At 40.2% G+C, this 16,015-nt stretch overlaps 1 protein-coding gene across 2 annotated transcripts in view; it reads right to left on the bottom strand.

Moving 5' to 3' along the window:
• Positions 1 to 16,015, bottom strand: part of LOC122811444 (neural proliferation differentiation and control protein 1-like) — a 311,459-nt gene that overhangs the window by 41,937 nt on the left and 253,507 nt on the right. For both annotated transcript variants that reach the window (XM_044083289.1, XM_044083290.1), the window contains 2 exons: positions 12,815 to 13,048; positions 4,559 to 4,625 (listed from right to left, as the gene is read on the bottom strand). In XM_044083289.1, coding sequence (XP_043939224.1) covers positions 4,559 to 4,625; positions 12,815 to 13,048 — 301 coding nt within the window. The remainder of the gene's footprint in view (positions 1 to 4,558; positions 4,626 to 12,814; positions 13,049 to 16,015) is intronic.

Below are 16,015 nucleotides of genomic sequence, written 5' to 3'. Positions count from 1 at the left end.
CGGTCTGAGGCAAGAAAAGTTTTCCCAACGGGGTACTTAGCTTTCAAGAAGGTTTCGGTTGAAAAATATTCGCAATCTCAGGAGCTGGCCGACCGGCACTTGCGAACTGCTTCTGCTTCGGGCACCGTGCGGCAAGAAAGACTGGAGAAAATGGCGTCAGCTGGTTCTTTTATACCCCTGTCGCACTGATGTCAGGGAAGAAGCAACGACATCCAACGCCGGACCTAGACTTTGGAATTCGGCCGACCGAGGACCCGCCTGACGGCAGGAAAACCCATCTGTTATGACTGTTATGACTGCAGCTGTATGCACGATGAACATCAATGTAAAACATGTATCTCACTAAATCCATTGCACAATTACTCCATGAATACCATCTGTTAAACACACACACACACACACACACACACACACACACACACACACACACACACACACACATGCACACAGTAATTTAAAACGATTTTGTGTAGTATGTAAAGCCGAATAGAAACCTCCACCCCACCCAACTCCAGCTGTAGCAGGCTATGCCTGTTACAGTTAATGTTTTCTGTAAATATCAGTGAGGTCACTGCACATCAGAGTAAAGAGAGCATTCCCCGCAGTAACCACATTGATGGAATGACCCTTTGGCCAATCGTGTATTATCATATACTTAAGAAAGGCAAGTTTTGTTGCTGATGCCTGCTGTGTGTTACCTCTGACTACCTAATGTGGCTGTGGAATTCCAGTTCTGTAGCTGATAGTGGAAACATTAATGTTTTCAACTAGGTGACAATATCAAAGGGGATCACATGGTATAACATCTTCTGTGGCTAATTGAACAGCAGCAATGGCCACAACGGGTGCATTCCTGAGAAATGTCTTCGTAGACAATATTTGTGTATCAGCAACTTAGTCTGTCATGAACACCTCCATCACATGCTACAAAACAGGATTACTTCCAAAGGATGAGTCTCCTTTGGGGCCACTGTAGTTGAAGGAATGCATGCTTAACCAAGCATCCCCAGGTATGTAGCTGAAAACTCTGTCCTACCTACCTACCTGCTGCCGAAGACAGATCTCTTTTTTCACCAGACATGAAAGTTACATACTTAGCATAAGCATAACAGCAGATCTGCAAGAAGTGTGCACATTTTTGATAACATAAAACATCAAACCATCCCCCAGGCACTACCATGGTGCAGGGCAAACAGCCAGTCTCTTGCTCTCCTCTTCCAGCATCCAGAAGCAAAGGACTGGCTATCACTTGCTATTTCACTTCCTTTTCTCCTTCTTCCTTCCTTCATTTCCAGGGGGTACTTGCGCTCTGTATTCTAAGCATATCCAAAACAAGTGTGCCAAGAAGAACTGGGGAGATGGGAGCCAATCACTATTATAAGAGCTGGTGGATGGAACAATCCATCTGAAGACATTCCAGGAGCTGATTGTGATACCAGTGGCATATAGTTCTACCTACTATTAAAAGCAGACATACTTCTTGCAGATCCAGCAATATAGTAAGTACATAATTTTCATTTCTTCCATCGGGAAATTGAAGCACAATAAGATGTTCTCTGTAGCAGCAGGATTTTTGTTGATTTTGCCTTCATACTTAGATGTCACCAGGGCAAAGATGGGGGGGGGGGTGAGATGGGGTGTACCTGAGAGTGCCTCCAAGGTTAAATGCTTTCCTACTATTTTGAAGTGATTTCTATATTCCACCTCACTAACAAGACATATTGCTGCAGGCAGTTAATCCAGATATTTTAGCATGAGGATTGTTACGCTTATCAGTCCTCCTTAATCAGCTAAAATGCAGAGTAGTGCTCCCAGGATGCAGGAGTTTTAGGATCAAAGTACCAACTGCTAATCCCACTATTCATTTCTAAGCCAGAGCATCACCATATATAAAGAAGTTATGTAAAGAATCTCCATGGCAATACCCAAATTTGCTCTGAGCTACTGTACAATGGTACCTCCTATACCGAGCCAACAGATATTGCCAATATATTGGCAGACAGATTCAGTGCTAACTTTACCTCTCTCTCCCTCCACAAAGGACCAATCACAATACCAGTAGATTGCCAGGCACCCTGTAGTACTGCTGCACAGGTTAAAACAGCACTGTCCAAGGCCAAGAATATAGCTTCTATGGGACCTGACAATATCCCTGGCTGTGTTCTACATGAACTACAGAGAGAACTGGCACCTCACTGTGTGCCCTGTTCAATCACAGCCTCACCCCAGGCTTTGTCCCTACTGCATGGCTCACTGCTACAGTCATCCCTCTCCGCAAAGGTGGAGCGACTACAGACCCCAGGAATTATCGCCCAATTGGCCTGATGGGTCTGATATGCAAAGCTATGGAACGCATCATCATGGACCTAATAAACAAGGATATAGGGAATCTCCAAACTCTGGATCCTACACAGTTTGGTTTTGTGAAGGGTAGATCATGCCTGCTCAACTTGGTCAACTTCTTTGAGTCAGTCACCAGAGCTGTGGATGAAGGCAAGGTGGTTCATACAACCTGCCTTGATCTGGCTGAGGCCTTTGATACCATTCCCCAATCAGGAATCATAGAAAAACTCACTAAGCTAGGCATCAACCCCTATATCACTAGGTGGGTTGCAAACTGGCTCACAGATAGAACCCACAGTGTGAAAGTAGCTGACTCCAAGTCAGACTGCCAACCAGTCATGAGTGGAGTCCCACAGGGTTCGGTCCTGGGTCCTCTCCTGTTTGGTACCTATTTCTCTGAAGTCCAGGCCAACACGGCAGGACTCTGGCTGACAAGGTTCGCAGATGATTGCAAGTTGGGAGCTATTATTGACTCCCCAAGTGATGTTGACATCCTGTCAGAACCACGGCCTTAAGATCAATGCCAAAAAATGTGTCGTCATCCCCCTTGGAAAAAACCCGGTTCCCTAGAATTACCACATTGATGGTAGTCCACTGAACACAGAAGGCATTATAAGACATCTGGGAACACAGGTTGACAGCAACCTCTCTTTTGACCACCATGTTGCCACTGTGGTCAGAAAGTCCTTCTATGTGGCACATCTCATTACTAAGGGTTTTGCATCCAGGAAGAAAGAGGTCATTGTCTCCCTCTACTCTTCCCTCATTAGGTCAGTCATCGAGTACAATGCCCCATTTGGCATGTACCTCACTAGACACCTGGAACAACTGGAGAGGCCACAAAAGTACCTCACAAAGAGGATCCTAGGCCTTAAACACTTCCCTTATATGGGCATACTCAGAAAACTCCAACTATTCTCTGTCTCATATCGCCTACTTATGAAGCGATCTCTGCTTGACTTACAAAGCCATGTCTGATCCAGCTCTGTTAGAAATGCTACATCTAAAGAAATCTCAATCCCTCCACACCACATGCTCCAGAGACCTCAACCTCATTACCACAATCAACAGAACATGCTGGAGGGACAGGTTCATAACCCAGAGACTGCCCACGCTATGGAATAGACTTCCCATACATGTCAAGCAGAGCACCTCACTGGCCCTCTTCAAGAGAGATGGGAAATAGAAAATTCACCCTGGGGGATCACTCCAGTGGCTCTACTCAACAGAGGCACTAGGAACTAATGTCGGGTGGCACGATGCCAGGGTAATCCTATGGGTTAGACTTGTAAAGGCTCCAGGGCCATTAGCCTAGTACATACCTATGAACCTATGAACCAGACCAGGTCAAAATGTCAGATTCCTCCTTAGGTTGCAGAGATTTGACGTCAACTGCTAAGATCTAAGGTCATATTTAATTGTATTGAACCTGAAATAATATTTTTGCATTTGGTACATGACTGTATGCCATTTATTTAGTGGTCACTCATACATTATTGCATCCTATGCTTTAAATACAACTAATTGCAATACCTCAATTGCTAACTCCCATGGGCATTACCCTGCCCCTGATGCAATAGCCCGATCATACCCTCTTGCATGAAATCATTTCTTCAAATAATTTTGTACTTTACATGCTAATATTTAATGTGCCTCTCTTTCTCACTGTAAAATAACCTGGGACTTCACCACCCTCCCACCAGGTCTCCCTGAAATGCCTCCTAGAGAGGATTTATTTGATTAACAAACATAATGTAGTACATAAATTAAATAAATATGATTTTTAACATGTATTTATACTCCAGAATTCTTTTATTAATCATTAATTAATTAACCAGGCAGGCCCAGTAAAACAAAAGGCCCTTTTTAGGAGTAATGCTGGAGTAGAAAGATATTAAAAGATTGGATCAAGTTCATAGGCGGGGCCTGATGGGTACTAAACGTGAATCTCCTGCCTAGTGCATATAACCCAATGCTGTACTACATGGCTAGAACAGAGAATGCCTGCCTGTCTGTGCTAAAATTGAAAAAAAAATGAATTATAATTTATAGATAAAAATGAATGATGGAGAATAAAGTAATAATAAAAAAACTCAGATATACATAGATTCCAAAAACATGAGAGAGCACCTTTTAACTGTCCTATTTAGGCAACCATAAATCTTTTATAAAGAAAAATAGTCAATTTGCTGAGGGTCATAGAAGTGTGTCTTACCTGTACCAGCACAGTGCAGCCACAACCAGTCCGGACATTCCTGTGATGGAACATATAATCACCAAAGCTGCAGATAAGGAGAAAGACAGGAAAATAAAACCCACACCTGAAAGTCAATTCTTTTAGTTAAAAAGAAAAACATGTACAGCAAACAAGTAGTGTATCAAGGATTATACATCTTTTCTGGCATTGCTAGCAGTGCTTTCTCTGTCCTACAACACACACACACACACACACACACACACACACACACACACACACACACACACACACACACACACACACACACACACACACACACAAAACTTTGCATACACTAAATTGCTGCTACACTGCTAGACTACAAGATAACTGTGACAACACACGAGTTGCAGCAGAATTTTATTCTATTCCAAAACATGTAACACATCAACGGTGCCAGTATGTTGTTATGCAGGCAGGAAGATGTTCAGAACCAGCAAATGCTTTAACTTCACTAATAAACCTTGTCCACACCAGCATGAAGATACTTTGTCATCTTAAAAAATGTTGATAATTTCCAGTCATTATAACTAGTGTCGCATTGTTCCACAATACATTGCACTTCCTGTATATTTCCACCATTTGTGAGTGTTTGACTTGTACTGTAATGTAGTTTTCAATAGTTGTAGCTCATTTTGAATTTCATTAATAGCTGTCACTGAAAATTAACTCGGGCCAAGTCCACCTACCTTCAAAAGAAAAAAAAAAATAATAACCGTCTCTCTGCTCCAAGTCAAGCTATGCTCTTGCACTCCCACCTAGTGATTGTAGGTAGAACTACAATGGCTATGCAGAACAATTCTTAACAGCTGTTGTTTCCAGGAGCAATAAAGGCAGAAATCTTAAAGCCATTCTGCTTAATTTTAACAACCTGTTTTCCTGTAGTCTTTCATTATTAGATATGCTTTATGTTCGATTCTCTGCTGGAGCACCTTCTGTGTGGAGTCTGCATGTTCTCCCCACAGTCAAGTGATGTTTATAGACATGCAGGTAGGTGCGTGTGTGAATGAGTGTGCTTTCTTTGAAGGCTGAACATCGGGCTGGCAACTCAGCACTGTAAAAATCCACTGTCAATCATTAGCGGACCGGAGTTCAGCTGTGGCGACCCCTAACTGGGAAATGCCGAAAGACACACACACACACACTTCAGATATAGAAAACACAATTTTCTTAGCAACATGTAAGTAAATAAATACTCGTTCTCATACCGGTCAACTGTCAAGATTTACACAGAATGTCCAGATTTTTCCTTATATTTTCAATCTGTCCCTCATCAACTTTTTGATTTTCTGGCAAATCTTTAAAGAGTGAAGTCAGAAAATCATGACAGACATTTGAGTTTTAGACTTCATACCCTTCAGAAAATTCATTCTAATGCAAAACCTGTTATTCTGTATACTTTCTAAATTTATAAAAGCAATATTTTAAAATTTTACCTATTTTATGACCTTTGCCCCCCCCATTATTTATGGCTTTTCCCAGAATTCTTGCCAAAAGAGTTTGAGAGGTATGCTCTTTCCCTAGTCTGCTGAAATACTGTCCAACTATAATATTGCAGAAGAGACATTGGTACTTTTCTGTAAACAAGAGCAATAAATTAAATGTTAATGTGAATATTAGCTTTGCAAATCTTTTCCATCTTGACTGATGTAAGTATTTGAAAATATCAGCTTGTGTGCCTTTTTATTATCTTAAATTTTGCAATACCTTTTTTTTATAAATGTGTGCTTAATTTTGTATGTAACCTTGGGTTGTGGGTGAAATGATTCCTTTTGAGAATGCATCAGCCCACTCTGATGGTTATAAAATAAACTACATTATTTAGGCATTTGATGTCAATAACATAAGCATTCATGCATTTATTTTCTAAATTATGCACTGTGTATGCAATAGATAACAGCATATGTCTCAACTGTCCTTCAGCAAAGTGTATGACCCAAGTGTAAGGCAAGTGGGCAAAACATAAGTGATCAGTCATGAAAGAGAGCACAAAATACAATGGAATGAAGTGCAGAAATTATTTTAATGCTTGCAGCCTATATCTAATCATAAAAGTTACAGCTTTATGCTTTTAAGGGTTATTCATTGGACAGTATACAAAACTGCCCTCTGCTTGAGCAAATGGTTTTTAAAACTAAAATGTGCAAAACACTTCATAATGCATGTCAGACATGGTGTTTCAACAGTGAAGGGTTCATTCATGCTATAGTAAACACAAAAATATAGACAGCAGCAGTCAGCAATGGTTCTACAAATATAGAATGCATCAGCAAAGACTTTTTTTTATTTCGATAGTTCTCAGCTATATCTAAGATAGTTAAACTTAAACCCAGGGTGATAGACACAAAAAAAGGTGTGTGTTCAATTTGTTGAGGTTGGTCCACAAATCAGAAAAAGACTATATAACTCTGTTTGTCTATCTAGCTAGCTAGGTATCTGTCTAGCTATCAGTCTATCTACCTTTATTGCATGGAAAAATGGAACAGTTTGTCAGTCTGTACAGTAAGAGACCTTTTCCCAGATGAATGATGTCACTGGGTTGATTTGCTAGTGAACCTTTTTAACCCTTCAATTACTGCACATTTTCATAAGTTTATGTTTCCCAGTACTGGCATTTTGGGCTTATGACCAGGATTCAAGAAATGGTACAATACTTACTATGTAAGACACATGCTCAGAAAAGGCCTATATAAACTCAACAGACAGCAGTATAGAAAGACTTCTGAAAAGATATATAACTGAGCACTGAGGCAATGAATGGTGTGTGGTAAATATGCAAATAAGCAATTCAGCAAGTAAAACATTGCTAAAACAATGTTGAGCCAGCAATGTTCTAAATCAGAGGTGACACCTTTACCTACATTATGAGACAGGTATTGAGCTGCATGAATAAGACAGACGCTTCTGTTCTGGTGTAGCAGTATGGGAAATGTAGATGACAGCACGACTGGCCTTTGGTCAACTGGTGCCTTAGGCAAAAGGTCTCCACAGCACCCCCCACACCACCCAGCGCCCCCATCCTGGCCTACCTATACCATCCAGATGACTGGAAAAGCACCCCTGCTAGAGCGGCTCCTTAGGCAGCTACCTAGTTGGCCTATGCCTAAGGCCAGCTATAGATGACAGCTGTTGTTAAGGGATTGATTCTTAACATGAATAGCTTCTGCACAATATAGTAGGATTGTCATCTGTGGTCTTATGCCCTCTAACTTACTTTTTCCATTAAATCCAATGACATTCTATCATAATACTCATATTGTATAGACACCCTTCTGCATCAGGGTAGATATCAAATCTAACTTTGCCCTTCAGAATAAGAAGTGACCCAGCAGCAGAGATATGTAGTCTTGGTCTGTATACTATTATATTTTCTTTTCCTGCAGGAATTTTGTTTTAGTTTGCAGGATGACAGTGCTGAAAGGTCATTGTATACCAAACGAAGGGATTTTAACATGTCTGGAAGTATTTTCCTAATCAGAAGTTATTGAAAAATAAGTATTGATAGGGATATTTCTGTTGACCAGTAGTCAGAATAGTAAAGATTCATTACTATGCCACTTAGCTAGAATATGCCTGCTACACATGCCTACTCTATGTAATCCTTGCCTGCCCTATAGTTCACGTTCAGATCATGCTTCTGTATATTAAGCAACATAATTGTTGTCATGAGCCCCACTTTTCCCATTTTACATGGGTCTGTGCTGTCACATCAGCATTAGTCAATGTGATCAATTCACCTAGAGCCATTTTGGAATTGATTTGTACAATGACTTGCTGAATATACTTTGCAGGGATTTGTAGTCTGTTTCAAGTTAACTCCAGTACTAAACAAATATTCATGGAATTCCTCATATCCATACATGACCACTTACAGTTCCTTTTCTTTCTGTCTGAACTCATCTCTTTTATGCATCTGTAAGTGCTCTTGCCCCATAGGCAACTAGTATACTTTCTTGTAGGATCATAGCTTCTACCCTGTTCTGACAGGTATCTAATTGTAGCACAACTGGCTAGTTCACAGCATAGCATTTTAATGTTGGTGTATCTATAATTAGCTTCTGAAGCCATTCAACACTCACTTCCTGTTCATAAGCTTCATTCCCATTCTACGTATTGATCTTACATGCTTCTTAGATGCATTGTCATCTCAGACGTATTAAGTAGAGACAGTGGAATATGATGCATCATTCCAATAAACCTTTTTAATGCCTGTTTGTCTTTTGGCTTTGCACTATTGCTTGGTCCTGTCATGGATCAGACTTCAGTCCTAATGACATTAGAATAAGACCCACATATTTCAAATGTACCAAACTATACATTTTACTTGAAACTATACATCTTATTCTATTCAGCAGTTGTATCACTGTTTTCTCAGGCTGCTGTTGTAACTGACCCAGCATTAATACATTACTGGCTATCTTTCCTACACCTTACAAACCTTTAGTTGGCTGCATAGTAGATATTTGAAATACAGCCGATGCTGAACAAATATCAAAAAGAAATGTAAGGATTATGTAACTTTCTAATGGTGTTTAGGAGCTTGGTTTATCTAGGCTTTTCTACCAGAATATCTGGCTTCCATCTAGTATTAAAAAAAACAAAAACCTCTAAGCATTTGGTATTCCTGAGAGGAGTTCTTTAACTGCAAAGAATTGAGCAAGGATCTCTTTTAATCATTGTATTCAGATTTTGTTGATCAATGCAAATGTAAATCTTGTTTTTCTTCAAAACAGTGAGCATAATGTTGATCCATTCTACTTGTTCACTAACTGTTTTCTAATGACACCCAAGCTTTCCATTCACTTCAGTTCCTGTTTTGCTTTACTTCTGAGAACTACCAATCGTTTCCTACCAGAATGCAATACTGGCACAGTCAAGCTTTCCATTCACTTCAGTTCCTGTTTTGCTTTACTTCTGAGCACTACCAATCGTTTTCTACCAGAATGCAATACTAGCACAGTATCAGGTTTTAATTGTTTATGATATTGTCATGATAAACCTTAAAACCCAATAAAAAATCAGCAGTCATACAGAACATTCACTTCTCCACATGATCAAGGGCAATCTGGTTAGGCTCCATCTTTCTGACCACATTTGCCCAGTGTTACTATTCCCCATTGTGCATCTGACTGCAGTGCATGTTATGCAGTGCTGCTGTTGTGCCCGAGCATTTTGCAGTGTATTGGGGATTTTCTCCTTTCTTCATGGTTATTTTACCTTGAATTTGGTACATATATTTTATTTAGTAAAATATGTATGTCAGCAGTTTTTGACCCAGTGATATGTCCTTATGATCACAATATATCGGTAACGAGTGCAAAGCTCTCTGTTCACTGTATTGTTCCCTGATGCTTGTAAGACACATTGAGGCATAATATTGCACTGTGCAATGTATGGTTTAAATTTAACTTTCTGCCTGTTCATACTCAACATTTCGTCCATCAGTTTGCATGCATTCCTGTCGCATGTTTTTTCAGATTTCACTATGGCAAGTATTTTCATTCTGCACTTCTGTTCAACAACATTTACATTTGTTCTTCAGCTCAGAAGCATGAACATGTAAGGACACCGTGGACTTTGACCTCTTATAAAGATCAAATGTCTAATAATTGGCAAGTTCTTCAAAGGCATACTCTTAATGATTCCTGAACTTCTCTCTAAGTGGTGTATTTTGCCTTCTCCTCTTCAGGAAGAGTGAAAAAAGTGAAATACCTTTCTCTCTTCTTTCTCATTGACATGAAAAAATGTAACACATTGTACCGTTTCAGATCTTAAGGCTAATCCACTCATAGAAAGGATTAAACTTAATTACTGTATATAGTGCTTCCTGCTTTCTTCTGTATTCCACTGCAGAAGAAATTTGTATGGTGTGTATTTGGCAGATTTTAATGCTGTGAATTATACTTCTGTAGTCCAAGAAATATATCTGAAAGCAAATACATGTTTTCTCCTCTGGGGATGTATCTGTCTGTCTATTTATCTATATGTCATCAATTTGGATTGCCAAACTGGCTCACAGACAGTACCCAGGAAGTCAGGATTGGTGAGACCACCTTTACTAAGAAATCAGCCACAAGTGGGGTACTTCAGGGCTTTGTGTTGAGACCACTCCTATTTGCATCTATTTCTGTATGGTAAAGGCTAAAGTCAAGGGCCTTTGGCTAACCAGGTTTGCAGATGACTGCAAATTGGGAGCTATCATAGATTACCCCACGACACATATCTTACAAGAGAGTCTAACACAGACAAATGACTGATGCCAAAGTCATGTATTAAAACTCAGTGCCAAAAAATGCATTATAGTCCCTTTTGGGAAAACTGCCACTCAGGCTAATTACTCCATTGATAGGAAACCCGTAAGAGTTGACCTGGTAGATGGGAATCTGTGAACATATGTAGATAGTAATCTTTCCTTTGACCAACATGTGGCCAAGGTAATAAGAAAATCATTCTATATCTCCTGACTTATAAGTAAGGACATGGCATCCAAGTCCAAGAAAGCCATACTGCCACTTTATTTGGTGTTTATCAGACCCATCACTGAGTATAATGCCCTCTTCAGCATGTACCTGAACAGACAAATGCAACAGTTGGAACACTCATAAAGGTTCCTTACCAAGAGAATCCAGGGTATAAACACATTGTCCTATACAGATTGCCTTAAAGACCTATCTCTATACTCAGTCTCCTACAGGTTACTGAGAGGCACTCTATGCCTTGCATACAAGATATCCTCATTTACAGCTCTGACGGACCTTTACCTTTTTCAGATCTGCAAAATGAACAACAGCATAACCATGAGATTCAAGGATTTGACTTTTGCTTAAGACATAAATAAGACACATTGGTGAGACAGATGTGCGTCTCAGAGAGCCCCTATGCTCTAGAACAGGTTCTTTATCCATGTGGAGCAGACTGCACTCCAACTATATTTATGTGTAACCTTAATCAATGATGGGAAACTGGAAATTCACTCCAAGTCCGGCCTCCATGTCTCTGATAGACAGAAGCAGACAGTAATACCCCCCGTATAACCTCTAGAAACGTCCTAAATAACATACCCTCTCCTGATAAATACCCATGACACATAGGGACAAAACTGGGTTGGGCTGCAAGGCTACACTTATAAGGCCTTGATGGTTATTAGTCTAGTACATATTTGTGAACTTATGTAAGTGGACTGGTCCAAGGACCCTTTTCAGCATGCATTGAAGTTTATGTTTGGAGTAAATATTACAATAAAACATAAGAGCATATTTCACAAGGTTTTACAACAACATGTATGGACAGAAATTAAATAACAAGAAGCAAATTATTTCACAGCAATTTAAGAAAAAAAATGATATTTACAGTTCAAAGGATATAGGCAAGATATAAAATATAACAGAATAAATTAACCTTTCTACAAAGTTTAACAATATCAGAAAACTTTGAAGCCATAATTTTAACAGGAATTCTACTCTCTGTCACTGAAACACTGCATTTGTATTTATATTCCTTAAAAAGATACTTTTTGATGTTATTTTGAAATTATTCAACTGTCTGTTGTTGTCTTATGTCTGTTACTATCTTATACCCAAGGCCATGTTACTACAACAGGCTATGCCTAGTTTAGAACATAATTTCTCTCTTATACTAGGGATCTATATTACATTATCAAATACTAATGTATTCGAAAATGTAATAGTCGACCCGTAAATGTCGAAGTTGTAAAACTTCGAACATTTACAAAAAAATACAAAAACACACCCAAGCAAACCATTTAAACACTGTAAGTAGGAGGCAAGCCCAAGATCGCCATATAGTGCAGACAATGGAAACTTCCATTTCTGCTCTGTATGGAGATCTCCATTGAAATGTTCAATGTTTTACGACTTCGACATTTACGGGTCGACTATTATATTTTCGAATACATTAGTATTCGATAACGTAATATAGACCCTATACTAGTGCTAGATGGGTGTCTTTTGAAGATTAAGTTATTTTTGTCATGAGGTCTTAAGTTATATTTCTTCAGTTCTGGGATGTATTTCTCCATTGTACAATCTGTCATGTCAGAAGGCTTATAACTCAGAAACACTTAGGATGTGGTCTAGACTCACTGAGGTGCATATTTAAACTGATATGTCTCTAGAGCTGGTACCACCTGACATGTGAATCAATGCAGCTAGCCCATTCACTTTAAAGCTATGTAAATCATATTTAACAGAAATCACTAATTAAAGATTTACTTACTTAATGAAACAGTCTCATCAAGGGCTTCAGGCGAACCATTCCTTCTTTCATTTGTTGGTAACGGGTGATAATCAATTTCTGTGCTGGAAATGCTGCTGACCTTAATTGTAGCTGTTGTGGAGATTGTGGCTGATGTGACCTCCAAATGCTTCACAGTATCCAGAGGTTCTGAAGAAGAAGGGATATGGGGCTGTACATCTGGTCTGGAGGTGGATTTGTATCGATTAACAGCAGCTGGGGTAATTGGGAAGCAGAACAGAGAGATATGCATGAAACAGTGTTAGCACTTATTGTTATAAGCAAGAATCATCTTAATCCAAGTTAGGATATCTTTTTACAATTCTTACCTGTGACACAAATATCTGCAAGCCTCCCTAAATAAGATCTACAGATTTATCTCATTACTTAGTCTTAGGGATGATCAATGTGTGCCATTAACCAGCACACAGTGCCTTCTGATAGAGGAAGATCTGTCTTTCTGATGACTTCTTTAAAGAATTTAATGAGTACTACTTCTTTCTGGCCAGTACACTCTCCACATCTTCCTCCCAATACTCCCTTAAATCACAAAATGAGGAATCCACCATAATTGATTGACCAAATTTCAGCATGTGTATTCAGTTTGTGTGTGTGTGTATGTACAGTATGTATATATGTATGTATATATTTACATCTATGTCTATATCGATATCCAGTTATCTATATGGATATATCTAGATCAGGTTCCTGTCAGAACAACGAACGCTTGAAATGTTGAAAGTCCTATGGTCGACACCATATGATCAACATTTCAAGAGTTCGAAGGTTGAATTTAACTGCGCCATATGGTGCAGAATGGGAGAATTTCCCTTTTCTGCACTGAAGTGCGGACTCTGAGTTGGTATATTTAAGTAGGGGGGTGTGTGGGGGGTGCAGGGGTGCTTGCCCCCCTGCTCGCACCGTTAAGGTATGATTTTCTTTCTTTCTTTTTTTTTTTATTATATATTTGGTCTTTCAAACTTTGACCATATGTTTTTGAACATAAGGTATTCGAAGTTTTGAAAGTTCGAATATATAACATAGACCCTCTAGATCTATATAGGTTTATAGGTTGGTACTAGGCTATCGGCCCTAGGGCCTATACAAGCCTAGCCATTACAACTCCCTGGATATTTCTTCCCACAATATTTACTTCCCTGGACCCCTGTCTAGCAGGGCGACTGATGTGATCCCCGGGGTGAATTTCCTATCTCCCATCCAATCGTCAAGGTTCCTTTTGAAGAGGCCAATGAGGCGCTCTGCTTGACATGTATGGGCAGTCTATTCCAGAGTATGGGGAGTCTCTGCGTCAGGAATCTATCCCTCCAGCATGTTTTGTTCATTGTGATGACAAGGTTAAGATCCCTGGAGCATGTGGCTCTGAGGGATTGGGATTTCTTTAAGTGGAGCATGACCAACAACTCAGGGTTTGACATGGCCTTGTATGTTAAGCAGAGGTCACCTCTGAGTAGATGATATACCACAGAGTATAGCTGGAGTTTTTTTAGATGGTCAGTATAGGGCATCTGCTTTAGGCCTGTGATTCTTTTAGTGAGGTATTTCTGCGGACTTTCCAGCTGTTACAGATGTCTTGTGAGGTACATACCAAACGGGGCATTGTACTCTATAATGGGTCTAATGAGGGCTGCGTACAGTGGTACAATGACCTCCTTTTTTCTGGATGAAAAGCCCTTAGTGATGAGGTGTGCCACATAGAAGGATTTCCTGACTGTTGTGGTGATGTGATTATCGAAGGTGAAACCCCTGTCCACCTGTGTCCCCAAGTCTCTCATCACACTTTCGGTGTTTAGTGTACTGCCACCTATGTGGTAATTCATGGGTACATGTTTTTTCCCAAAGGGGATAACTATACATTTCTTGGCATTAAGCTTGAACCCATGGCTCTGGCACCAAGCATCTGCTTCTGTAAGGCCCTTTTATAGATTATCCATATCATTTGGGGATTCAATAATGGCTCCCAGTTTGCAGTCATCTGAGAACTTTGTTAGCCAGAGTCCCTTAGTGTTGGCCTGTACTTCAGAGAAGAAGATGCTAAACAAGTGCGGCCCATGACTGAACCCTGAGGTACTCCACTTGTCACTTGTCTGGAGCTGGATTTAGAGTTGGCTACTTTTACAGTCTGGGTTCTATCAGTTAGCCAGTTGGCAACCCATCGAGTGACATAAGGATTTATGCCCAGCTTAGTAAGTTTATCTATGATTCCAGAGTGGGGGATGATGTCAAAGGCCACGGTGAGGACCATATAGGCTGTGTGGACCACCTTACCCTCGTCCACAGCTCTGGAGACTGATTTGAAGAAGTCAGTCAGGTTCAGGAGACAAGATCGGCCCTTCACGAACCCAAACTGAGTGGGGTCCAGTGTTTGAAGGTTGCCAATGTCTAAGTTTATAAGTTCCATGATAATGTTTTCCATGCCCTTGCAGATCAGGCTCATCAGACTGATAGGATGGTAGTTCCTGGGATCCAAAGGGGATCCCCCCTTGTGGAGTGGGATAACTGTAGCTGTGCGCCACTCAGTGGGCACGAAGCCTGAGGTGAGGCTATGATTAAACATGACACTTAGGTGAGGTGCCAGTTCATTTTGTAGTTCATGTAGTACACAGCCCAGGATGTCATCTGGTCCCATCGATGCTCTATTCTTAGCTTTGGAAAGTGCGGTTTCTACCTGTGTGGCCGTGATTACTGGAATTTGGCAGTCTTTTGGTACTGAGCTGGGCCCTTTAGAGGGTGAAAGGGGGGTGAAGTTGGCACAAAAATGAATCTGCCAGGATATTGGCAATATCCTTGGGATCAGTATATTTAATGCCATTCTGTTGTAGCTCAGAGCCTATCTGAGCATTGCCATTTAGATTCTTGACATAACTATAGAATTTCTTATGGTTGTCTTTGGAATCTTTGGCAATTTTATTTTTGTAACTAGCTATGGAGGATTTTATGAGGGATCTCAGATTCTTACTGAGGCTGGTAAGAGAGTTTTTTGCATCCTGGGATTTTCCTCTTTTCTACAACAGTTTCTTTCTTCTGTTGTATAGTTTGTTTATGGCAGGGGACCACTAGATTGGCTTCCTTTTTTTGGAGGAGAGCGTCTTGGTTCTATTTGAGATGGCACGACTCATGCAAGAGTGGATGTGCTCGTACAGTGCCTTAGTGTAGGATTCACCA

Source organism: Protopterus annectens, chromosome 9.part0 (genome assembly GCF_019279795.1).
Source record: "Protopterus annectens isolate FY-2018-M chromosome 9.part0, PAN1.0, whole genome shotgun sequence".
NCBI classification, from domain to species: domain Eukaryota; kingdom Metazoa; phylum Chordata; order Ceratodontiformes; family Protopteridae; genus Protopterus; species Protopterus annectens.
The sequence above is the reverse complement of the archived record's forward strand: the minus strand, read 5'-3'. Positions and strand labels throughout refer to the sequence as shown.